Genomic DNA, 27,897 nt, shown 5'->3' with positions numbered 1-27,897 from the left:
TTAAATTTCCGACAATACAGTTCTTTCAGAGACACCCTGTATCATACACATATCTATACTTGCATGACATTTCAAAATGCTTTTATGCTGATTGCATTTTCCTTCATATAAGTTCACACATCCATCAATCTTTTCTTCCCATTGACATTTGCAGATTAGAAAAAGCACAAGAAGAACACAGATCAGCTATAATGGAGAAACAAACTATAGAAAAACTTTTAACCGATGAAATATCGCAAGCCAAACAAGAAGCGGAAAGGTTACGGGCAGCTCGCACAAATAATCAAGAGATGGATGGCGACGAGTGGAGCGCCGTTGAATTATCTGAAAAACTCAAGTTAGCGGAAGAAGAACTTGTACAAGTAAGTACATCCAGGGATATTTGACTAAGATAATAAAGGTATTGTTTTTAGCCACTGTCATGCACAAGGCGAATTTTCGCCAAAAATAACGGTGTCACATGTTATATGAGGCGATAGATGTGCGACAGCGGCTAAAGGCAATACCTTTATTCTCATTCTTAAATACTTCAATTCAAATAAATATATTAATCATTGTATACCATTGTATACCATTTGTTTTAATCAAATTAAATGCTACATTTTACAAGGAATTATTTATAGTATAAGGGCTTAGAATCGATCAATCCCGTTGTTGATATGCACTTCAAATAGCACGTTTGAGTATCGCGTACACACGCATATGCTAAAGTGTGTTATATTGTGTCATACCACACGTCTAAGAACTAATAAGATTTACAGGAACTTTAAGTGTTTAAGAATGTACCTTATAAAATGTATACATGTAGGTATAGAAAGGTGAAGCACATCAAAATTTGATTGCATTGGTATTCTCACTTGAGAGGAGTATGTTATAAATACCGTATTTAACCTTATCAGTCGGATGGCTATTCAACTTTGACGCGCTATTATTAAAATGTACGCTATGAATACACACACAACGAAAATTCAAATTTGCTTGGTTTGGATTGCAGTTTTAAAAGCTTCCAAATTTCTCTCTACAACTCCTAATAGCAAAATATTTTATAAATATCTAGAAGAAAGGCTTTCAACATTCCATACATGTATATATGTTCACAAAACATACCGTAACTTTGCAAGGAATATGATATGGGCACAGAAACACAAATTTTTGTCATGAATTGAGATGAAAGAGTAACAAAAACTACTATATTTTAAAACTGGTGCGAGTTCATAAATCAAAAATTTGCATATGATTAGAAACATGGCTTATTATCCTCATATTAAAAACTCAAGATATTGGATGGTTAAGACAAAAACCTGCTGGGATGAAAAAGGTCGGGATGAAAAAGGTATTTTACAAGACGGAAAATATACCAGTAAACAATAGGCCATGCTACAACAACATTAATAAGATTCATGCGAGCCAGTGTTAAACTGTGCGCGCGTATTTCACTGAACGCAGATGAATGGCACGCTTGGGAGTAACAAAGTCGCATATGTGTACTCGTTCATGGTGTCAAGTCACGCGGTATTGTTATAAAGTTGTTTACTTAATTTTCGTTGATAGGCCGAATTTGGGTAACCAATTTAAACTATTATTAAAGCTTTGAATTTTAAGTTCAATATTTGGGACAAAGAGTAATCGATAGATAAAGGTTGAAATTACTTGTCTGGCTAAAAATTAGAATGATTAAAGCGTTAAGACAGAAAATATCCGGGTTAGAAGTCCTTAGCAACGAAAATAAATTTGAAGGTAAAGCAAACGTACAAATCATGATTTCTAACGACAAGAGTAGACAAAATGGAAATCAAGTAGAGAATTGTGAAGATATTTTCTATCCAATTTATTTGTAAATTGCCCAAGATGATTGGCTACACATAATACGATACATTTCAAATCAAAGTTTTCCGCGGTAAAGGTAAAAAAGCATACCCAAGAGTATGACGGTCATTTTTACAAAGGTTGCGTACGTTAATAATTTGACCTTTAACCCAAAACGCGGATGATGGCCCTCCGACTGTTATAGTCCCTAAAAATGCTATTACCTCCCCCACCAAATTTTTTAACAAAATTTTTTTTTAAATGATGAGATTTTCACGCTATCTTGTGTAAGTAAGCTTACCATGGGCCACACGCAATCGGTAATTGCCGAAAATGACATCGCAAACCAGGAAGTGAAATGTAAGTCATTGACCCTAAGTTTTAATAATGGGCTTATACATCATTATGGCGTAATTTTGAAGCTTATCTATCAAATTTATTGAGAATTATCGTTGTAAAAGGCCTCTAATAAATGCCCCTGTTTCAAAAAACTTCATGCTCTAGGGGGGTGGGGGGGGTTATTAGAGTAAATATGGGAAGAGCTAGTTTCAACTCTGCCATGTTTGCATAACAATAATTTGCATGTTACTCATGAAAACAACCATAAATCCTGGGAGCCATAAATCCAATAATTATGATTTGATGCACACCGTGCACAACAGTCTTTAACCAAAGGGCTAAAATTAGATGCAAAATAGGATGAAAATAGAGGTAAAATTGGATTTAAACATAAATCAATAACTCTGGGCAGGCATACATGTTGTGATCTAATTTGATTTCATTTGGCTTTGCTTTCCAGCTTTGGGCACATTCTTACTGCTCCAATGAACAATATTTTTTTTTATTGTGTGAATTGAATCGTCATATACATGTAAAGGAAATCACCAAGGTTGTTAGAAACATTTCAAAAAACAAGCAGACGATCATCATTTACCGAACTATTAAAGAAATATATTAACCCTGCTTGTAAAATTTCTGGAGAATTTAGATTTTTTTCTGCAATATATTAGTTTTCTCTATCAGATATATTCCGTTTTAATTCAACTTAGTGCATTAACAATGGCATGTGGTAGTCACTTTTAGTGGATCATCCATAAGGCCATATTCACTTTGATTATGAGGCACAAATAGCAGAAATATGAATTTTTCACATGGCTATAGTCATTTTTGACTTTGGTACCAACAGCATAGCAGATGTTTTGAAGTGGTATTCTGCTTCATAAAGGTTGAAAGCAGGGTCCTGGTGTAAATTTATGATATTGATAAAAATGATAAATATTATGACTGCTGCCAAGTGAACTTTGTAACTAGGCTATAGTCTTATCTGGACAGTGTTATTGGTATGTTGTTATAGATAGATCAGAGGGATTATTGACATGACTTTGTGTGGGCCAAGATAATAGAGTTCAGGCTTTCCCTTATAACGCCAGTGTTTGTTGCCTCTTAGATTCACCAATTTATTTGTATGTAAATAGAAATATGAACTATATTCACAGCAACATTTGGTGTTGTGATGACATGAGTATCCCACTTGAAAAGTTAAAGAATTGATGTGTGAGTGATAATAAAACAATTTTAACTGTCTTAAATTTGTGTGATGCACCGCAAAATAAATGAAAAAAAGTAAAGATAGTAATAGTAAAAATAAAAAAGCCAAGTGTGTATATAATGTATGTATATGATGATTGAAATAGAATCACAAGATGAAAGATGTATTGGGCTATTCCATTTAAAAACCACACTACCCCTGTGGAAGATTTTAGGAATATCTTCCATAGAGGGAGTATGTTTTCAAATGTAATTGGTCAGGGTTAATCATTTTGAAACCCATACGCCCCTAGTGTCTTTACCTATATCTTCCACAACTGGAGTGAGTATTTCAAATGGAAGTTACCTAATTGTCTGTTGTATTCAAAACTCATACTCCCTCTGTGGAAGACTTTAGCTAAATCTTCCCCAGGGGTAGTGTGGATTTTAAATGGAATGGCCAATTGTACATCCTGTTTCACTGTGTGATTCTATTTCAACCATTACCATGATTACACTCATGGAAGTAAAGATTTGTATAGTGGCACATTATTTGGGAGTACATGTATCTTGAGGCTATACTCCAGTGGCATCAAATTGAATTGCTGGCCCAAACTTACTGGAGGTACAAGTTCATGCAGTTGAAGATTGATAGAATCAGCTGATTCAGCTCCCACTTGGCACAGTTTTCCAGTATTTTGCAATGATTTTACCAAAGAATAAAGAAAAAGAAGATAAATGTAGACCTTGAATTAAGTTATCAAAGTGTTTGACATATATACCGCTGCCACTGTGATATATAACACGATTTAGCTGCCAACAGCACACATGTACTATTCCTGTGACAGCTCCCTGTTTTGTCACCTGGGTGGAGTGTCTTTTTCCTTGCCCTAATGATGCAACAGCTCCCTGTTTTACACCTTGGTGGAGTGGACAAGCAAGATGAAGTGCCCCAATGATGCAATATGTTTGATATTAGAATCAACAGCATTCCAAACCTTTGTTAGTACCTGTGTATTAAATTAATTTTAATTTAATTTTCACAAAAGGAATTCTCGACTCTATATAGAATGACAGAGAAGATATCTTTAATACACTTCCCACAATGCATTTCTTCCATTTCAACTGTCTGGAGTACCGTTTTTTGCTCTCTAGTGCAGCATGGGTCGATTAGTGACAAAAAGTACCTCAAAATTTATATACAGAGCATATCCAGATCTTGCAAAATATGTTGACTCCTTGACTATCAATGGACCCATGTTTAGCTAGTCTATTCTCAACATGAAAGCAAAGGGAACCTGTAAAAAGCCGGGGGCACTTTAATATGAAATGGATATAGGTGTAGGGCTGGCACTTTCGCACTAAGGGGCATTCGGTGAGAGCAAAATGTAAAAAATATGGGGTCATTGGGTGAGAGCATGATTTTGGGCATTCGGTGAGAGCAAAATGTAAAAAATATGGGGTCTTTGGGTGAGAACATGACCTTTTTTTAAATGGAATCTTTGGGTGAGAGCCGAAACAGCGCCACAGAAACCTCGAAAATCAAATTTCTAGTTCTAAATGGCTTCAAATTTCATTGTTTTTTCAAAATAAGTAACAAAATTAGTGATAAATGAAAGTTGCTGTTCAAGTTGAACTTGTAAGGGTCTTTGGGTGACAGATCAAATGGAAAAATATGGGGTCTCTGGGTGACAGAGCATGTGTTTGTAAAAAAATATGGGGTCTTTGGGTGACAGCGATGCTGAAAAAGGGGGTCTTAACAGCCCTACATACGTGTCACCTCCAAAGTTGGAGTGCCGCCCTCCCTGGGTAAAAAGTAATTGTTCCTAAAATTATTCAATTTTTGATAGACAGATCCAAAGATTTAAAACTCATGTTTCTTAGCTTTTGAAAGCAGGGTATGCCATCTTGATCACAGGTGCTCTCCAGGCTCACTGCATCTCCCGCAGGAAACATGATTTGTCTCACAAAAATTGAATAATAGGAATGCCATTTGATGTAATGAGGAGATGCTTCATGTTGCAAAGGATTCTGGGAAGGGTAAGCTATCTTCTCTGGTAGTGGCGTAAAATGACATGATCTCTATATCTAGCGTTTAGTAAAAAGTGTTTTGTAAAAAGATAATCAAAATGTGAATGAAAGGAGGCAGGAAATTCTATCTTTTGATTCATGTGAGATGCCAATTTTATTTCGTTTTGTAGGTTCGAAATGCACTTGAAGAAGCTGAACGTCAGTTGGATTATGGTGGTCACTGGATCCCCCCATCGGATCTTCTACATTTGTTGCAAGTCACTCATGAAATGGAAGCTAAATTTCATACTATTAAAAGGCAAAATGCAGAGAGACAGCTCAGAGAAGCTAAAGATGTGGTAGGTATTATGAACCCACCCTGAGGGAGGAGTCCGAGTCGGGGGTTAAGATGGGGGTGGGGGGAGGTTAAGATTGAGTCAGTCTTTTATATATTAAGTGGTCGCAAGTTACATATATACTCAAAGGCCTGTAAAATCTCTGTTTAAAGAGGAAGCCCTGCCAGAGTAGTTCTTCTGGGGCGAACCAAACCTGTTTGGTTATCAAATTAATCAGTGACAAGTTTATCTCTGAATTTGATTTTGCTAATTGATGTAACATTAAAACATTAATTAGAACCTGTCATATTCGGAGAAAACCTTGTCACTGATTAATTTGATAACCAGGCAGGTTTGGTTCACCCCAGAAGAACTGGTCTGACAGGACTTTCTCTTTAAGTGGATATCTGCTTCTTTTCTTTTAAAGATCCTTGACCCGATCAACAGCCTCATCCGCCATTTTTCTTCATTGAGAATTTAATATCAGAAGAAAGCTCATATCTTTCTTATTATCCAGTGAAATTTTAACGCCCGAGATATTTTTCATTTAAATGGTGTGAACAAAAACATTTGTGGTAACTGCACTGGAAGTGTATGTTCCATCCTATGGTACATTTTTACACGTTTTTGCTCCTCACATCATACCGCTGGAGCAATGCATCTCAGAATTTGGAAGCATTGTTTGCTAGGCCTCAATCTAAGATAGAAAACAGAACATGATAAATCGGACCAGCCCCTCTTTAATTCTGTGGACAAAAATAGTATTTCCTCTGTCTTTTTAAAATAATTTTTGTTGCATGTAGTTATGAAATGACTTGGAAGTAAGATCAAATGACAGCAGCCTTGTATTATCAATCCAATGTGACATGCCAATTTCATTTCCCCAGTAGGCTGCTTAGCAGTGCCTGTTAGGGACTTGAATATCCAGCCATTTTGTTCAACACGCATGGTTAAGGGGCACGCATGATCACTCTGAACATGGATATTTTAGAAATTTTCTGAAAATGTATACTTTTTTATACTTATTATCATTATACTTTTAAAGATACAATACAAAACAATGTGTAAAATTTTCCATTCAGAGTAATCCTGCGTGCCCCCTTAAGCTTATGAGTCGCACAAATTAAGTCACAAACATTCAAGTTTGACTGTATATCACGAACAAAAATCTTTCAGTCATCAAAATGTGAGTATTGGAAATCAATTTTAATCATGGAAACCTAAGATTGGATGTATTTAGGTAACTATTTGGAAAAGTGAATCAAGGATGTTTAGTTTTTTAGTTCTGATTGAAAATTGGCTTTCCTAACTTGACTTATTAAAATAATTTAAATATATCACCATAATATTGAAGATGATTTGATGATATATTTATAGTTACGTGTAGCAATACATGTACATACGCCCCTTATGGAAGACATGACCTTAATCTCCCACACAGGAGAGGGGATGTAGATTTGAAATCACCCATTCTCATAACCCTATTTGAAATTCACACTTACCATGTTGGAGATCTTCCATAGGGGATGTATGGATCAACTGGAATATCCCAATAAATTCATTCTTTTTGTTTTATAGTGTGACAAAATTCGCAAAAAGCGCACAACCTTTATGGGTTCATTTCGCATTGCTCATGGCAGTTCATTAGACGAGGTGGATCACAGAATAATCACAGCAAGGTAAGTGTCTGTCTGTCTTCTCTAATGAGGCTCATGAAGGCAACTTTATGGAGCCACACTACCCCTGTGGAAGATTTTGGAAATATCTTCCGCAGGGGGAGATGAATTTCAAATAGAATTGATATATTAGTAGCTCCATTTGAAACTCACCCTCCTTCAGTGGTTCAATCCTTCTCAAAGGGTGTATGAAATTCAACTGGAGCTGCCTAATGTGTTCATTCCATTTGAAATTCATACTCCCCCTGTGGAAGATACTTCCAAAATCTTCCACAGGGGTAGTGTGGATAAATGGAATAACCCATTGATGTTAAATTTTTTTTTTTCAAAATTCAGATCATTACAGAATTGTAAATTTTCATAACCATATTTGAAATCAGCATGAAAAATGGATTAAATTGAGTACAAACAAGCTTAGTATTGGTTCAGTGGTTCTTAAGATAGCTCGTGATTTTTTGAAAAAATATCTCAAAACTTGGCACTTTTTATGTCGAAGCTTATGGTTAGCATGCAGAGTATTAATGATTTAGAGTGTGTCAATATTTTTTACTTCTCAGGTCATCTCTGATGGAAGTCACTAATGAAATTCAAGAGAGAGGTCATCGATGGTCACAAATAGAAGCACTGTGTAGATTTCAATTAACAAGGTCACCAAGTGGCACTATTAGTACAGTACTCCAGTCAGATTCAAGTAAGTTATGGAGATATTTTGTAATTTTTTGTTGTTGTTGTAAATTGCAGTTAACAGGGATCAGATAGCAACGTTTGCACAGTTTTTTTTATGGGACATGAGAGCACATCAGACACACCAAATTGCATTCTGAATATGAGGAATGTCCTTCTGATATCAAATAATTTTGATTAAAAAAAAAAAAAAAAATTGCGATATGATGCAAATTTTATGGCAAATTATTAAAAATTGATATTTTTGAAATTTAACAGTCCTAGAAGTAAACTTAGTAAATATAATGATAGGTATTGAAAGTGTATGTAGTTGGGAGGAAACGTCGTCCAGCAATTGAAAATTTTGACCTTTCATATTGAAGGTATACATAGTTTTCCCAATTTTATAAAATTTCATGTGCTCTCATCAGGTCCCACAAAAATACTGTGCAAACATCACTATCCAAGCCCTTAACAAAGTCAAGTAGCAATTTTTAATAGTTCATCACTTCATTCAGATTCAAGTTATATGAAGACATTTGTGCTGTGTAGATTTCAATTAAGAAGGTCACTGAGTGACAGGAGTAAAGTTTGTTCGGTTTATATAAGGTGGAAAAAATACGACTCATAACACTGTGTATTGATATAGAATGGCATGCACACAGTTGGGTGCAATGCTTACGCTTGTTGTGCGTTGCGTAATGTGTGACTTCTGCAAGCTTATGTGAATTTACGCGAGCGTAAGTTGGGACTTTGTTGACGCATGCAGTAACAAAAGCCGAATAATTTCTGCCTTAACAAACTTGAGTTCATACATACTCGCTATATAACGGCGCGCGTGATTGGTCGAGAGCCGGGCATAAACAACGTTTATGCCCGGTGGCCCGGATGTGCGATCACGGGGTAGGAAAAACGAAGGAAATTCGTGGTTTTTAATGATGTTAATTGTTATTTTTATTATTATTTTGATGAAATAAGAATCACAAAATGTTCTGGTATGTATGAGCGGGGTTCATTCATATATTTTCATGACTAAGCGGTTGTTTATGCCCTCGGCCGCAAGCGGCCCCTCGGCATAAACAACCGCTTAGTCATGAAAATATATGAATGAACCCCTAATTCAGTGCTTATTTAGATTCAAGTAAGTTATGGAGACATTTTGCACTCCTGGAATAAGTTATATGAAACAATAATAAAGCTTACTAATTTCATTTTAAGCTATAGTATTTCTATGAGTACTCCGTCGGTGATCACAGTACCGGTGCACCTGTGTCAGTGGACGAGCTTTCATCAGATGTGTCTCTGGCTTCATCATCAGTATTGATGAAGTCAGAGACACATCTGATGAAAGCTTGACAATTCACACAGGGACCAGCTGCACCGGTACTGTGATAAGTGTCGACATACTCTTAGAAATACTTTACATATTATGAATTTCCATCAAGAAACCTACCTATGTATTAATTTCATTTGTTTTAATCCAAATGATGTCTGTTTCTCCAATTTCAGTAAGTGTATCAAGCAGCGTGGTAGGGAGTGCAGCACATATGGAAAGCAACGTTCCTATGGGTATTGAAGAAATGGATGAAGACTTTCCTCCTGTACCATCATATGTGGCTGCTGCCGCTGCTGCATCAGGTAGGTCCTGCATTTTGCCTCTGAAAGCCAGGGCTCAACATTCCATCAATGTTTGTCACACAAAATCCTGCGGAGTGACATTTTCTATGCCTCGATATTCACAATATTTTGTGGTACACGCAATTTGATTTTTTTTTGCTCAATTCACATATTTATGCAAATTTTCATCAAAATATAATGGTTTTCTGAATTACATTTTGTTGTTAAGTGCTGTAACTTCTTAAATTAATTATTTATGCAAAATTTATAAAAGTATATAACTATATATTTTTGGAAAGGATATCAGTCAAGGAATATAATTATAAATACAAATTTGGTGTTTAAACACAAATTTTGAAGAAAATTACAAAAAAAGAAAAACATTTATTGCCTTAAATTTTGTAAATGCACAATAGAAAAGGGAAAACATCCAAAATGTGGCCTTATGTGTTTCAATTTTCGGATATTGGGTTTACTTTTTCAATTATTGACCAAATAAGGCCAAAAATATAACTTTTTACCATTTTTAGTCCAAAATTGGCCTTATTTGGTATATAATTGATGCGTGGTAAATGGTAAAAATGAGAGTAATTTACATTTTCTCTGTTTTGTATCTTGTGAAAATGGGATGTTTGGGTGACAGCAATTCTGAAAAAAAAAGAGTCTTAACAGCCCTATCTATGCATCGGTGTCACTTCCAAATGGGAATGCCCCCACCACAGAGGAGAGAGAAACAGAGAAAGTACCACCAGTCAAAGTCTCCGCATCATCCGATAATGAGGGCCGATTGTTCCATGAAATGCGACAGGCGAGACTGCTACACAATTACCGCATATTTTCATGGTCTATCGCGAAAGCACGCAACGCTCTAGCGCGTATACGCGAAGTCACGCAGTGCTGGCGTGATTGTTTGACACGGCACGATCGAACAATCGGCCCTCATGAATATGTGAGAACTCACCGTATACAATACACGGGGACTTTGACTGGTGGTACATACTCTGTAGTACTCTGTGGCCCCCACCTCCCCCCAACCACCTGCACAGTTTAAATTTCAACCTGTTTTTACTGCATGCTCTTCAACAGGTGGACTTCATCACAACTTAACCTCTGCCAACCTCATATCACAATCTGTAGATCAGCTACCTACGTCACAATCGCCGCAGGCTATGAGAACATCCAAGAGTGTGTCGTCGTTACAGTCCTACAATCGCAATGGAGCGTCACAAACCAGAAGGACATCGCCAACGTCTACGACATGTAACGGGGGCGGGTTCATTGTGGGCGATAGGTGAGGCAATTTTGCGGTGTTGGCTGCATGGAGATCTCTCTCACTCTCTCTCTTTCTTATTGCATCTATATATTTACCCGATTGTTTAGTTAAATTTGATGCTGTTGGAGAGGTGTATTAAGTAGAATATTTGCTGTAAACTAAGAGTAACAAATTATGTTGTTTTATTTAACAAATGGCATGTGGGGATAAATAATTGTTGATTGGAAATGCAGTAAAATGCATGTGTATTAATATTGAACTTTATAATTGTTAAATACTTCTAATAAGGGTGAAAATAAGGTATGACCAAAAGTGTGTTTTGGTTGAGGTTTTTTTAGAAATTCTTAAAGGTGTAATACAGCATGCCAAAATCTTGATTTTGATGTCATTTTGGTTTAAAAAAGGCAAATTTTGGTCATAGAGTTCCTGGTTTTCTCTGTTTAAAATGTATAGTATTTGACTGTTTGTACGCAATCACCTGTGGTTCGGATGTCAGCTTATTTTCACCCTTGACAATTATTACAGTGCATGGTGTTGGGTATTTATAACACACAGAGAACATAAATTTTGTTCTGGTGTATATATCAGGCATGAAAAGTTTCAGCGTTGTAGCTGATTTCAGCGTTTTTGTTACTGTTTTCAGTGTTTTTCAGCCTATTTTGAATCAAATTCACAGAAAATGGTAAAAAAAACATGGTTTTCAGTGTTTTTTTCCAAGACCAGTTTTCATGTTTGATATATGTGACCAATCACATCGAAACACGGCAGTTGTCGGAAACCCACATTTAAAGATAATAAAGAAAATGTGTCCCGAAAAATAAAGAAAATAATAAGGATTCTATTTGTCACATAACATCACCATTCTACATACGACATCAATGGAAGAGGTGTCATTTTATAGCTTAAAAGCAGTCCTTTAGTCTGGTAAAGAAACCTTCAAGTTCATTTTTGACGACAACTGCCGTGTTGCGATGTGATAGGTCACATATATGTGATTACACATACCAGACGACAGCTTATTTTCAACCTGGCATGATAGGTGTTGATACAGTGGTGGTGGGTTGTCATGTCATTACTAAATATGGTTGTTGGTTGTCCATATCATACTAACAGTCACAGTAAGTGACACCACAGCAGCTGAAGGGAGTATCCCATCATGCATTGCACCGCAGTCTATCTGCTTGCTAAACAAGTACATACAAAAATAAGTGAAGCTGGTTAGATATTGAGAGCTATAGATAGTTTCACAATACATTTAGAGGTTATATTTTTTCAAACATCTAAGCACCCCTGATTTTAATGAGTAATTTTGAAAGATGAAGTGAGTGATTTTACGTATACTTCCTATGGCACATGCAGTTGTAGTATGGTACTGCAACTCATGATTAGATATACCTAGCAGCTGCTGTGGAGTGGCATAAATATTGCTAGTGATGAAACACTGGTAGTGATTGTGCGTCAATACAAGCATTTTTAGACGTGGTTAGTGATGTTGCCAGAAAGTTGCCCCGTAGCAACTTTGATTTGGCGCCAGGGTATGCTAGTGACTTACGATCGATAGATCGACGCTAATTTTTCTGATAAAGCAACAGAAGTACACTATCAGATTCCTGTGCAGGGGGTACCAGTGTAGTACCAGTGCAGTACCACTGCTGGTGGGTACTGTGCTGTATCAGCATTGGCACTCTGTACTCTGTAGGCACTTTGTGCGCACCAGTCAGGTACCTCGGCGCCGGTGTACCTGTGCAGGCAGCCACAATAAGAATCTTGTAGTGTAGACATGTCAAGTGTCAGACAAAAATGCAATGATTGTTGTGACGTGGCTGCTTAGTTGTGGCGTGGCTGCTTAGTTGTGATGTGGCTGCTTAGGATGATACAGGGATCACCTTAAAAGGGACATACAGAAATTGATTGCTATAGGGACCTATCATTTGTCCACACTGGATGCCTCGCAGAGTTTTGTTACCCAGCAAGCTGGAAACAATTTAGTCATGCTAAAATTTCAGATCTTAGAGTAGGAATTTGCTCAATTTCTTTGTCAGCAAATGAAAATCCTTGTAAACAAGGCAACTAAATATGGAAACCATGTTCAACATTTATGCTAGCTGACGGCACTGTGATAGGCCAATAGACATACAGTTAGTATTATATTGTTGTTTTAAAGAAGCATGAGCTATGATGATTAAATTTGCCCATTTACACTCGGTTGATCAATTGTTGAGCATGCGGTTAAGCAAACAGTGTTGTTCAGAATGTATCTGCATGTCCCTATTTAAGGACACCCTGGCATGACAGTGGGCTATACCAGTTGAAATCCTTACAAACCCTATGGAGGACATGACCTTAATCTTCAATGCAGGGAGTAAGAATTTCAAATGGCAGTACCTGAATTGGTGACTCCATTTGAAACCTACACCCCCTTTGTAGTAGATTCAGGTCATATCTTCCATAGGGGGTGTATGGACTTCAACTGGCATAGCCCAATAGAGTACATGTTGTTGAATTGTTTTAACATACAATTCACTGTCGTAGTGCATGTTAGAATATGACAGTTGTTAGGTCAACAGGCTCATGCTTTCTTTGTTATGAACCACTGATTGAAATGATCACAACACAAAGCCTATGGCATATCAAAATTCGGAACAGGTGTATGAGCCCAGGCTTGAACCAGTAACCAATGGCTACATAGGTGTACTACGACAGCGAATAATGCCTTTTCTGTAGTGTAGTCAGTGACATCAGTACAAATAGATGCGCATTTTATTGAGCGCTGCTTCAAAATGTGAGGTTTTGCATCAAGTGCTGACATGCACATGTGCTAAAAAGCTACCTGAATGCATTGACTTCACTATCTTGAAATAGCAGAATAGTGGTGTAAGGTTAACATTATCATTAAGGAAGTGCAGCCATTTCATTTCCAGCATAATGGGATTAATTGTCATCCATTTTTACCATTTTTGTTTGTTTGTGATCTGCTCTGATCTAGTTTAGTTGATTGTTATGAAATTGAGATGCGTAGCAAGGTTACAAAATATGGGATAGCCAAAGGAGCGAAACATGCAACAATTGGCAAGTTTTAATCTAAAAATTAAAAAAATGTGGTCAATTTGGGACAGGCCTGAATAGAGATACAAGCAAGAATTAAGATGGCGCAAGAAAGAAAGAAACAGGAACATACGGATTTCTGTTAAGTTTATAAAGTCAGCATGATTGGAACTGGGAATGATTGGAACTGATGGAGTTCAAAATGAAATATTATCCGATAATATTGATAATCCAGATTTCATATCATGTCAGACAAACAGGATCAGATCTCGTCACTTTTGCAGTTTTGTTTAATACTAATAGTTGCACAGTAACATATTCAGTAGTAAAGTTGGCAGTCTTATAAGTGTCAGTTTATGCAGCTTTATCCATCTGTTTTTTCCAGAATATTATTTTCCTGTAATGTTAGTTTCCCAGACAGATTTTTACAACAAAATTGGTACAAAATTCGAAAGTTTGGGGAAAATTTTTGATATTTTATCTCTCTAAATGTGACCTGTGACAATTATGTTCCATCCAGGGTTTGTGGGAATTATTGTATGTTTATGATAATGAATATATTTTAAGAAACACTGTACAATAGACTGCCAATTTCATTATGTTCAAGTTAGATTGATCACTTGGTCACTATTAATATTGATTGTGTAATATATTGATTGTTGCTGATTGTAGCAAAAAAGTATAGTACAGTATTGTATATGCTTGTTTTGATTAGCTTTTCAATTTTTTTGTATTCATGTTATAACTATGTATATTAACTTGCATTCTTACGATGCCAAAAAACTGAGTGTTTATAACATAACATTGAACTATGCTGTGCTTTGTGTTTTGTGTATATTTTGTTTGCATGTTAATAGCCCTATTGAAGAAGAAAGTAAGCCCTTTTCAATGACTCGCTCCGTAACTCAGCCTATTGTCCCTGCGTCCAAACTTCAACCGTCGAGAACGTCAGCGTCGACAAGACCGAGACCCAAGTCCTTACCAGTGTCACAGTCCGAATCCTCCCTGGAGAGCATGCTGCTGAAAAAATCACCTCAAGTCAATGGAAAGAAAAAGAAAGGTTGGTAGGCTGTGGGATATAAGATTTCAAGTAAAGTGGACTTAGTTCTAAAAATGTGTGCAAATAAACACATTAAAGCTATACAGGGTGTCCCTGAAAGAACTGTATCGTCAGAAACTGAATTGTTTGGGTATTTTAACAATTTTGACAATTGACCGCTCCGTTTTTGAAATAAAAGAATCTATCAATGACAACAGATGCCTCATGCTCTGATGATGCGCAGTGATTAGCACTTTGAATACAGATTAACGATTATATTTGAATCTGTGGAAAGGTTTGAAAATGAGGGAGTTTCGTAAAATTCTTATATTTCACGAATGGTGTAGTCAATTGTCAAAATTCAAAAAGCATGTGATAGCTGATTTATTCCTCAACCACAAGAGTTATTTAGTTATGTTAATTATGTTTAGTTGTGGCATTAAAAGACCCAAACAATTAAGTTTCGATGATACAGTTCTTTCAGGGACACCCTGTAGAAACACCCAATGTAACAAGATAAGATTTTTGCCCATAGGTGGTGTTTTACTATATTTTACGCAATGCAAACAGTAAAGGCTAATATGCCAAGTAAGGTTTTGAGTTGAATGATAATAATTTTCTTGACTGAAGCACGAAAGGACAGATTTCTTGAATAAATAATTAAGAAATATTGGGTAATGCAGTATCCTTTAATTTAGACACAAATAATGTGTCAGAGGTAGTAGAAATGTAAATAATAGGCGAGGCATAACACTAGTGCAATCCAAATGAAAATATCACTTTTTTGCCCAAATATTTGTCAACACATCATGCATTTCAGACTCAAGTAGGTACATTACTAAATACTAAATATTAAGTAAATAGGCTTTCTCAACAGGAATTCATAATAAGAAATACTATAACATTAACCAATTATACATGGATGTAAAATTCTTTTCAATCGGATGAATTTTATTTTCCTTATCCCATGCCGCCATGTTTGCAACAAAAAAAGTTACTTGATTTGCATGTTTGTCTATGTTAACGGTGTGTGAACCAATTGATGGCTTCACCACCCTACTTTACACTATCAAAATCTGCGCAGATTTTGATATTAGATGAAAGCTCATATTTTCCTTCTAACCCCTGTGCAATTCTAGTTTCTAATGTACTATGAACAGCCCCACCCCCAGAAGTTGTACTGATCTGTGGGCCACTGTGATATACATTTCTAGGATCCAAAGCAATATGAACTAAGAATATGAATGAACAGGGAATGGGCCTCAATGTGAGATAGAAAACATCCTGCGCTACAATCAGCTGTTCCATTTACACCACACTACCCCTGTGAAAGATTTTGGAGATTTATTTCACAGGAGTATGAATTTCAAATGGAATGAACACATTAGGCAGCTCCATTTGAATATCATACACCCTCTGAGGAAAAGTCAACCCGAATCTTCCACAAAGTGTGAGCGAGTTTAAAATTAAGTTGGTTAATGTGCTAATTCTATTTGAAATTCATACTCCCTTTGGAAGATACTTCCAAAAAGCTTCCACAGGGGTAGTGTGGATTTTAAATGGAATACACTGTAGCCCAATTGTCCTGAGAAGAAGAATTGGAATACCCTCCAATTATTATCCCTCCCAAAGTGAAATTTTTAAATATTCTGAGGAAAACACACTTCCTTATAGATGTTGTCATTGTATCGCATATATAACATTGTATTCTTTGTTTCCTTTTATTTGTATTCAAAAGAATTCCTGAGGAAAAGTCCGGGCCCAACCTTGGAAGAAGAAGGAGCCAACCACTCTAGCGACAACACCGAATCGGACGACAGCATCCGATCGCCCAAGAAACGTGGAAAGTTACAAATTCGCATACCAAAGTTTTCAAATAGTAAAAATGAGTCTGCGAAGACATGCTGATGACGAAGACGACAGCTGGAGTTGTAAACATTTTATTTCATCAGGGTAGAAAGATGGATGGTGTTTTGGAAGAAGATCCTCAGCCACAAATAAGAACCACTGGCCGTTGCTGATTGATGCGGATAAAAGGAAAGTTGCACATTCTGATACCAAAGTGTTTTTATAATTTAAAACATTGACTCTCTGAATAGAGTTTGTGTTGGAACCGTCTGCTTGACATTGTGGCTGATCTTAAAGAAGTGGTTTATTTGATGTCGAATCTCATATTAAACCTTTGTAAAAGGCTATTGATTGAATCTGCATTCCATATGTACTGAGAGATTTCATAGTTTGTGCTGTGTGAAAGACTATATGAAACAAGTGCACTGTGTATTTTATGTGAGATCATATAGTCTCCGTCGCTGACAAGCCTACAATGATTCTGTGCTATATGAGGCGATAAGTGTTATTGAGCTATGTCACTAGGATCCACAGCATGCTCATCTATCAGGGGAACAGTTCTTAAACCCCAATACATTTGTACATTCATTGAATGACCTTAGAAGATTTGGGTACAAAAATTCATATTCTGCAACTTGAGGTCAAATTTTGCACTATGATTATGTAATTGAGGTTATTGGACTATGTCATTGGGATGAGGCTCTTGTGGGCCATAGTGTGTGTAGCAAAGCAAAAGTGGGGATGATTGCTAAGTACTAGAGGCGAGAAGACATTTTGTATACAAGGATTTCCAATTGACTGGAATCCTGGAAGTAAGATGTTAAAACTCGCAATTCTTAGGTCGTGAGTTCAAACCTAGTAATACACATATGCTATAAAAATCAAAATAGGAAATGGTATGTAGTATATCACCTGTCCTTGATATCTATCTAGGAATATTTTATAGGTACTGAAATATGTTGGGGAGAATAGAGCAAATTACATAGAGATGTAGTGGACTATCCTCACCAACATGAAATCATCTAGCCTGCCCTGGAAAGAGGTGGATGCTTGAAAGAGTGATGGCTAATTTACTCCTTAGACTCCAAGGAGTTACTTGCACTGAAAGGAAGTAGATACATGTATCCTCAATGTGTTTTTATCATCGGAAACAAATGCACTTCAGGAGTGGATTGCACTGACATTTACAAATAATGCCTTTGTGATATAATAGTGTGTCTAGTCTCAAGTTGAGAGTAACACCACCTTGGATGCAAGGTTGCCAAACTCATGATTTTGTAGCCCAATTGGACAACTTTTAAACTTCGTCCATGACTTTGACAATTTCCTTCCTCATAGAATCAAAAATTGGATGACTTTTCGACATTGACGCCTGCAACTTTCAGTAGTTTAGCATCTCATACCAATTGGATGACTTTTCAATGATTTGATCTCACGATTTGGGCTGAACATTTTTGGCAACTCTGCTTGGATGTTGCAGTGGCAGTTTTGAATTGCACATACTAACCTAATCTTGAAGGGTGTGCACACATGCGTAGAACTACACTGTCAATGCAACTGAGTAAACGTACGGCCGGCACTCTCAACTTGAAACAAGACACATTATAGTATTATTTATGACTGATACATGTAAGAGATAGGGATTTATTGCTTGAAACCCATGACAAACTTACCATGGATATACATGTAGCAGCCCTCGAATTAAGGATCTGAAGGGGCACGGCAACTTTTTTAGGGCAAGTTGATAATTGCCTTGGATTTTCACTGAAAAGGCAAGGCAGCATGGCAGTTTGTAATATTTCAAGAGGGCATCATGGCAACTGTTGAAAATTTGAGAAGGGCACCAAGGCAATTTCTCAAAAGTGAAGAAAACGCATACAAACATAGATAGATGATTTTATAATGAAGGGGCAGGGCTGGGGCACCGACAGCAACTTCATTAGAGAGCACGACAAGTGACTGCCTTGGGTAAAGGACATATTTTGAGGGCATTACGGCAGTCGGGGTGGGCACCCACGGCAAAATGCCATGGGTGCCGTGGGTTAATTCGAGGGCTGACATGTAGGCTGCTCATAACTGGTCAATGTGATTGATGCTGGACGAATGCTCTGCAGGATCCCATCACAAAGTTACAAAGTGCATGTAACTTGGGTCAAATGTGATGCTGGGAGCAATATTCCTTGTAACTCATATCTTTGCCCTTTGTGTAACTTAAAACCCGCAAGTTAAGAAGTGCGACAGATGTACCTGCTACGCACATAGATCATATTTTTACGGTCTTTCATGCAACACTATCGTGTAACTCGAAAGCATGCAAATCTGGCGTGATTTGCTAGACACGGATGATTGAAGGATCGGTCCTCATGAATATGCAAGAATTCACAGCATACAAAGCAGGAGGACTTGAACTAACTTGCTCAAAAATTCTGGTGAATGGGTTAGGCCAATTGCAATATCCAAACATAAGGGCTTGAAAGTTGTGACTGAAAAAGTGGTGTCAAAATTATTATATGTGACATTATATGTGACGTGTCATGTCAAAAGGAGACACTTTTGGGCAGGATCGTAAATGGAGAAATAGCCCCAAATCTGCCCGGGGGAGATTTTTTTACAATTTGGGTTTGTTGCGAATTTGTGATGTTATTAATGTTTAAAATATTGTCTGATAATTTCAAACCGGAATATAACAGGCATCTTGTATTTTTGGAGACATTTTTCTAGGTAATTCCTACTCTCAACATTGTGAATAATATTTTTAAAGGCAGATATCTCAATTTCCAATTTTATAATACCATAACTTACGAACTCAATATCTTCGCTTAGGAGCGTCCGATTTCATTGGGGAAAACGGCATTGTGGAGCAAAATATCTCTATATTTAAGATATGTAAAAACCTCAAAATTGATAACCTGCCCAAAAGTGTCTCCTTTTGACATGACACGTCACATATGAGCTGTTTGACAGATCCAATGTATGGATATTGTTCATATTTCTAAGGATATGTATGTGCATTCCTCAAATGCTTATTATTTTTGTATAAGTTTACTTTTTAGTTTATTACCAAACTTTCTTCTTTTGAATGCTGGCATTCAAACTGAACCTGTATAATATAGTATTGAGAAAACTATCAAATAATCTTTCAAGAAGGTTAAATGAGGAGAGTGCAGACTGTGTATAACAGTGAGAAATCGGCCATGCTTGTTGGTTGGTTGGTTTGTCATAAATCCCTCTGTTTTGAGGGGCACCAAACAAAATCAGCTTGTTGTCAAGCAGGGTAGCTTAGTCGAAGTTGACATAAAAATAGCAGTAAAAAAGTCCCTATTAGCAGATGATCACTATAGTCTGTATACCTTTCTTGAGTTAGTAATTTTGATATTGTTTTTTATTGTATCTCTAAATGTAATGATGAGCAGTATACAAAAGTATACATTTTCAGAAAGCAAATGATGCAAGGAATCGACTACCATAACCAATTCCTGCACAAATGAACTGTTTTTGAGAAAATCTCAAAATTTGATTTTACTTCACTGACTCAAGGAAGGTATACCAACTATAAGCAACTGAAAGCAAGGAAGCGTCAGTTCACAGCAAGTACTACATGCAACAGGTTGCAGCAAAAATGTTGTATTGTCATGCATGGGATTAAATTATCAAAATGGGCTAAATTATCTGACATTTTATGCTTGACAATGGAATGGTAATTGGTGCCTTCAAATTGTGTTGCAAAGGTTTATGTAAGTTTGTTGTGCTTTACTTGCATAATCGGAGCAACACATCAACATGAATTGCACAAGCATGGCTCACTAATGCCTATATAATGCAAGCAATTGCAGCGTGCAACAAAAAAGTCACTTGTGACCAAATGCTAGCAGGGAATGTAAAACGCTATCAGTGTTCAATGGTAGTGTTCAGGCATAGCTAGCAAGGCAGCTACAAAGTTGTTTTTAAGATTTGATGCTAGAGCATGCTAGCAACTTCCTATTGATATATACATCAGCAATCGCGTTTCCGATCAAGGTACGGAAATATGTCATTACAAAAAAATGCTGCATTCCTTCATGATTCTCGCTATTCGCAATAAGGCGCGCCAGCGGTTTGCCAGTGTAATCGTGATGTATCATGGGAAAATCGTGATGTATCATGGGAAAAGGTCGACATCAAGTCCGCATAATCTGAATATTACCATGCTATTACATAGGAACATGTGACAATATTTTTAGTTTGTCAATATAACGGTATTACACGCAAATCGATAGAGAAAAAATTAATTGTGCACATTTCAAATCACATTATTAAGTATTATTTATAGGTTAATACATGAGTATCACTTGTTGAGAGTGAAATTGTACACAATAATGTATCGCAGCGTACTGAGATGTTGATGCGTCTAATGCACGAGCCCGAAGGGAGTGCATTAGACGCATTAACATCTCAGTACAAGTGCATTATTTTGTACAATTTCTCGAGCAATAAGTGATACGATTTATTAACCTATTTCATACACGAAAAAAATGCCGTGATTTTTGCTATTTTTATAACAAAATCGTCACTAAAAATGTTGACAAATCGAGCAAATATAAATGCATCAACCCATAAGAAAAATGAGTCAATCTTACGCGATGCGAAAGCACTGCGCGTAATACGCTGAGTCTTGGCGCCCTGCAATTATACAATATTAATGCACTAAGCGTATTTTTCTAACGGCTTTTCTGATTGGCTATGTGGTTCTAAGAGTGTATGAATGAGTATCGATTTGCGTGTAACACCTTTATTTTGACAAACTAAACAAATATTGTCACATGTTCCTATGTAATAGCATGGTAATATTCGTATTGCGCGGGCTTGGATGTCGACCTTTTCCCATGATACATCACGATTACATCGCAAACCGCTGGCGGCGCCCTTATTGCGAATAGCGAGAATTGCTTTGTATGATACTATCAGTGGTAGTGTTCAGGCGTAGCTAGCGAGGCTGCTGCAAAGTTGTCTTTAAGATATAACGCTAGGGCATGCTTGCAACTTCCGATTGATATATCAGCAATCGCTTTTCCGATCAAGGTACAGAAATAAATCATCACAAAAAACCGATGTGCTCCCTTATGATTGCTTTGTATGATACTGGCATAGGAATCCAAGTTTGGTGCACAGTGAAACAAATCACGAGGTACACTATTTTCCCTCCCTCTATGGGTGGCAAGCAAACATGGCAGAATCAGAATTCTCCTTCTCTAACTTCGTTGAAATTTTTGCAATGTGTAAATGTGATGTAATCAAGCAAAATGAATCATTGATCACTAAAACCGATTTAGAGATGTAGGAGGCTATTCCATTTGAAACCACACTCCATGAAGAGTTTGGAAGTCCAACCAAATTCAACAGCTTAACCCCATGAGAACTACCTGCCGATTGGCCAAAATTAATATTGTGTCCAATTTTTGAACCCATCATTGAAGGTATTAATAAGATCATCTGCAAATGCAAGTTTGAACATAAATAGTTTAAAGCCTAGTCATAATTGGCCATTTAAATGAGCATTTCAAGTTATCAACCAATCAGAAATGCTGTTTATGACCAGGTTAAACAAATTGTTTCAGTCATTTGAGACCAAACTGGATTTTTATCAATTTCAACCATTTTCAAATGGAATTTTTTACATAAAAATAGCAAAAAATATCCATCTGGATTGAATGCAAGGTGCAACTGGTATTGAAATGGCAGTGAAATCTGGGGTGTGTGAATTTTAAATGGAACAGCCCATTATGTTTGAATTTTCATATCTCAGGAACTGTTAGTCCTATTCTGATTGGGTTTTCAGCATATATGTGACTGGATTAAGAGAGATGGGTATTAAATTTTCAGTTTTTGTTACATCCGATAATTACTAGCCCTTTAAAATATTTTGATGCAAAACAAGGTGGAAATTGAGCTTGTTATAAATTTACAGGGTCTGCCTTTTGAAAGGAGCGAGAGCAATCAGCTCTACAGCTCCTCTTAAGTTGTATTTGCAAGAGCGATTTTAGATAATGGCTCCTCTTGATGCCTCTTGAAAATGCTTTATGCTTTAATGGTCACAGGTGCAAATAGCTCTTTTATATAAGAACATTCTACATAAAACTCATTATCAAAAGACAATCCTTGAATTTATCAGCTGCTGAAAACAATTACAAATTTGAGTACATTTTAAGCCAATAACTTGAAATCAATAGACCACTTGGCATATGATGTCATTGCCCGGCAGTATGTGTGCGCATTATGACAATTTACATTGTTCTTTGCCCTGCAGTGTGCGTAAGCATCATAGTCTGCTAAGGGCACGTGCATTTTAAATCGCCCGCCACATTTCATACAGTACAAGAAAGCCATTGATCAGTGTAGTGGCTCGTTCGAGCATATCGATAGACGAGTCCCTCGCCTTTGTTGATAAACAGTGATGTCAAGTGGTCTATATTAGCGACATTGGACTATTCCTGTTAAAATCCATATACCCCCTATGGAAGATGTGACCTTAATCTTCCACACAGGGAGTGTGACTTTCAAAAGGGGTTGCCTGAATGGTTGACTCCATTTGAATCTACACCCCAGTGTAGGAGATTAAGGTCATGTCTTCCATAGGGGTGTAAGGATTTCAACTGGAATAGCCCATTAGACTCATTGGTACAATAATACCGAATAGGGTGCAACTTGCTAGACTTGAGTCCAGTCCTCATTTGCAGAGTTTAGGGTTTGGGATAGGGCAGTCTTGTACTAAGAGTCTAGTTGTAGAGTTGGACCTATTCGGTAATCGCTCTGACTCACTTTATCGTTTCATATTTTGTAACCTGTGCAATGAGTACAAATATTGGACGCACAAAGACATGCACAACAAAGTGAACAAACACTTATTGAGAAATTACACATTTTGCGTGATTGCATCACATGGTGGAGGGTATGATAAATTATATGCTGTACATTATCGTAGAAATGAAAAGGTTAGCTGTATTCAGTGAGCTGAGAAAAAACAGAAAATTTGAAAGTGAATCACTTTTTTTTTTCATTTTGTAGCAGACATTGTGCTAATAAACCATTAGTAACTTGGTCAGGGAACAGGCCAACAGATCAAAGGCATCCTATAAACTGAACTAATTTTGGTAGGAGGGAGGAGGAGGTTAAAAAGTGTGATTATGTTTGTAAAATGAAGGAATTGGACAAGTTTGGATTTTCAACATTTTAAGTTTTAACCTTCTATCGAAACTAGTTTTGTTGATAGGGCATCTTTGGTCTTTGATTTCTGTAGATATAAAGATGGTAGATATTACGGGCTGGTTTCTCAAAGCATGGCTAGTGGTCAGGCTTCCTAAGCCATCAGGCTTAAGCCCAAAGTTAACACAATTTTGACATAGGGTTGCACATGTGGTCTGACTTTCAAGAAATGCAATGACTTCCCCAAAGGAGGGTTGGCATTCCTTAATTATATGTGTTATATTTTGTAATCTCTGTTATTCCAGAGATCACTGAAAATAGCTTTGAATTCCAAATCATATAATTTAGACCATCAAGATTACAAGTAAAAAAGTGTCGAGATCAATTGTTAGATTAGTAGGATGAGCACAAAAATGAGATCAATAAGCATCTTAAAATATGTTTATTCCATTTAATATTAAAGCCTTTTCCATGTCAGTTTCTGTGATGTATCAAATGATTGTATTATCTATTGAAGAGGCAAAAACTGATAATTGATTTTTTTCTCAATTGAAGATTATAGCCAAAGATAACTGGTCAAATAAAAGAACGTAATTTTTATTAAGAAAATATGTGCTACTTCTGATCATATTTTCAAAAATGAACCTTGGAATTAGTACTGTGTCAATTTAACCCTAACGCCCCAGTTACTTTTTGGTGAGTGGCAAGGAAAGAAGGAACAAAGAAAGAAAAAGAAGAGAAATCTTTCTTCTCTGGTGTAGTTTTGAACCACAACCCCTCGGGTGTCAGACACAGGCCTACCTTGCCACAGGGTCTAGCTTGGCCGGCATGCAATTGCATCACGTGGGATACCTCCCATGCATACGCTTTATGAATTGAGGTTTTTTGGTGTTTGGTACGGTTATGGTTAAAGTTAGCATTATAGAGCAGATTTTGAGGGCCTGTTTGAAAATGGAGTTTATCGGTTTTTGCCTCTGAACGCTTCATCTGAAGAAGAAAAATTGCACATTTGTTCTATCTCAATATCAGATGTTGGGTATAACTCTTCCATCTTGTAAAGTACATCCCTCAATGGGCTGTTCCAGTTGAAATCTATACACCCCCTATGGAAAACATGACCTTAATCTTCAACATAAGGAGCGCAAAATTCAAATGGGGTTAACTAAATGGGTGACTCTATTTGAAAGTTTCACCTCCTGTGTAGGAAATTAAGGTCTTCCAACTGGACTAGCCATTGTTGATATTGCTGCACTTGTACACATATCAAGTTTGAATATTCAATATGCACATCAAATGTCTCATGTTTTGTTCTTATCAAATTTAATAGCAATATTTTGTTTTCTATTAAAATGTTATGGTTTTGATGTAAGGATGATATTTACCATGGTGAGCAGAATGAGTCATTCAACAAAAATCAATTTAACAAATAGGAGTATGTGTCTTTGCGTTTGATAAGCAAGTCCCCTGTAAACTATGTGTCGTAAAAAAGTATGTTATTTATATTTATACCCCAGCATTTGAAACCCCTTCATGTTGGTTGATATGTCCAGTCACTGTTATCTGTAATAAATTGGTGTATATTACCTATTAATAGAAACAATTCTTGGAGTTGATTATATTCCAAGGACGATGAAATGATACAATATATTTATTTATTGCAAAAAAATATATAAAAAATGTTTAAGTTGCATTATGATGTATAGAAAGCAAGGAAGCCAGAATTTTGCATTGGTGCTTGAATATGTATCATGCTGCTTCTTGGTGGTGGTGGCAGAACACATTTTGTGCTCATATGAGATCTAATTGTTTATTTCTTACACAAGATATGATTTTTATTTCATTTTGATGTTCAAATTCAATTTAACTTGCCAATTAATTTTTTTGCAGATCCAGCAAATGTTTTGATGTTGTTCATGTGCTTGCTTGTGTACGAGTAGATTGTCCCCTCTACTAAAGCTACCACACATTTTCCAAAAGTTTTGTATCAATTTGATCTTTGTCTCCCCTGGGGACCTGTGTACTTTTCCATAGGTCATGTGTCATCTTATAGTGAATGGACTATATCCCATTTGAAATATGCCATACCCCTGGAAGATTGAAGAAAAGTCTTGCACAGAGGGAGTATGTATTTCTAATGGAATTAGCATGGTTTAACTATTTAGAAACCCATACTCCCCCTGTATATGGCTTTACCTTCACAACTGGAGTGAGTATTTCAAATGGAAGTTACCTTGTCTATTCTTTTTGAAACCCATACTCCCTCTGTGGAAGACATTAGCTAAATCTGCCACAAGGGGAGTGCGGATTTCAAGTGCAATGGCCCAATAATGGTAATCGGCTAATATTCATGAGTCATGACCATCATTTACCATAGTCACATATAGTGATAATATACTATATAAAGCATTTTCCACCCTGATATGGCACTGACATTAGTGTGCATTTCATTGGGCGCAGCTACAAATCACTAGTGTTTGTTTGAAGCGCTGGTGTACACATGCACATGCATAAAGATGCCGCATAGATGCATGAACGAAACACCTGCCTCAACGCTTTGACGTCACTGCCACATTGCGTTGGAAAATGCTTAAATAGTCATATTTTTAGTATTGAACTCGGAGACTGCATGATGCATCTTTCTTGATCTTTACTGCCAATCATTTAAATTGACAGATAATTTGTGTGGGGAGCAAGCAGAAGCGAGCTGGCAGCGGAGGTGACAAACACTTACAATTGATTTTGTTCAATTTAATAATCCATTTTGATGTCAAGTTCAGTTTGTATTTTTTTGATGTCTGATAAAGTTATCAGTATAAATTATAACCATTTTTGATGTTGTAGTACTTTGTTGTTAATATTTTTGATGTTGGGACATTTCTTGTTTGACATTGTTGGGAATGTCTCGCTTTATATACATGTAATCAAACAAAAAAGTTCTGCATATTTTTTTATAACTCAGTTTCTTGATGTAAATTTGAATGTTGAAATTAAATTTTGAACCAAGGTATATGTATTTTTTTTTTCATTTATGTGTGGGCTCATAAAATAAAGTACAAACTAGACAAAAAGGGCTACAGCTACTCTGCTACTCTATGTATAGCCTAATCTATTTAATACTGTTTCCCCGTAATATTTATGAACCCTGTGAGAACGGTGTCCTGCTGATTGGGTATAAGACAACTAGTATGATTTATTGAGCCAATCAGCAACATGGTAAGAATGGTGGTAGGGCTGAAAAGGTTTAACCCATGAATACTACCTGCTGATTGGTTACAAGACAACTGGTATGATTTATTGAGCCAATCAGCAGCATTGTAAGAATGGTGGTTGGGCTTAACCCCATGAGTACTACCTGCTGATTGGATACAAGACAACTGCTATAATTGATTGAGCCAATCAACAGCATGGTAAGGAATGGTTGTAGGGCTGAAGAAGATTAACCCCATGAGTACTACCTGCTGATTGGTTATAACAAGACAATTATGATTTATTGAGCCAATCAACAACATGGTAAGAATGGTGGTAGGGCTGAAGAGGATTGAGCTTAAATATTTAGAAGCTGTGTCTGAATTGGTGGATCAGATGAATATTTTATGTTATTAACCAGAATTGCTGTAACAAAGGCAAGAGTTATCAGGGGGTTATTGTAAGTAACTTGTGAGATCTTGTGTCGTTGAATAGTAAAATACATTAAAGCAATATTATAACATTATCATACAAAATAGAGTAGCATTTCTTTGACATAAAATGTTAGTTTTACTGTCAGATATATCCCTTTATTTTTGAGCCGAACAACTACGTCAAAGCAAAGAAAATTGGAATTTACTACCAGCGCCAGATAGTCGCCAATACGTACCACTCCTTCGGTCATGTTATGGT

At 36.6% G+C, this 27,897-nt stretch overlaps 1 protein-coding gene across 1 annotated transcript in view; it reads left to right on the top strand.

Annotated features, from left to right (window-relative positions):
* LOC140161072 (stromal interaction molecule 1-like) overlaps positions 1–19,244 on the top strand; it is a 70,270-nt gene extending 51,026 nt beyond the window's left edge. Inside the window, 8 exon segments of the mRNA XM_072184460.1 lie at positions 155–362; positions 5,535–5,702; positions 7,257–7,357; positions 7,912–8,045; positions 9,527–9,655; positions 10,721–10,925; positions 14,810–15,012; positions 16,730–19,244. Coding sequence (XP_072040561.1) covers positions 155–362; positions 5,535–5,702; positions 7,257–7,357; positions 7,912–8,045; positions 9,527–9,655; positions 10,721–10,925; positions 14,810–15,012; positions 16,730–16,899 — 1,318 coding nt within the window. The 3' untranslated portion in view covers positions 16,900–19,244.
* Positions 19,245–27,897: the final 8,653 nt, after the last annotated feature.

The sequence above is a fragment of the Amphiura filiformis genome, chromosome 9 (genome assembly GCF_039555335.1).
Source record: "Amphiura filiformis chromosome 9, Afil_fr2py, whole genome shotgun sequence".
In the NCBI taxonomy this organism is placed as follows: Eukaryota; Metazoa; Echinodermata; class Ophiuroidea; order Amphilepidida; family Amphiuridae; genus Amphiura; species Amphiura filiformis.
The sequence above is the reverse complement of the archived record's forward strand: the minus strand, read 5'-3'. Positions and strand labels throughout refer to the sequence as shown.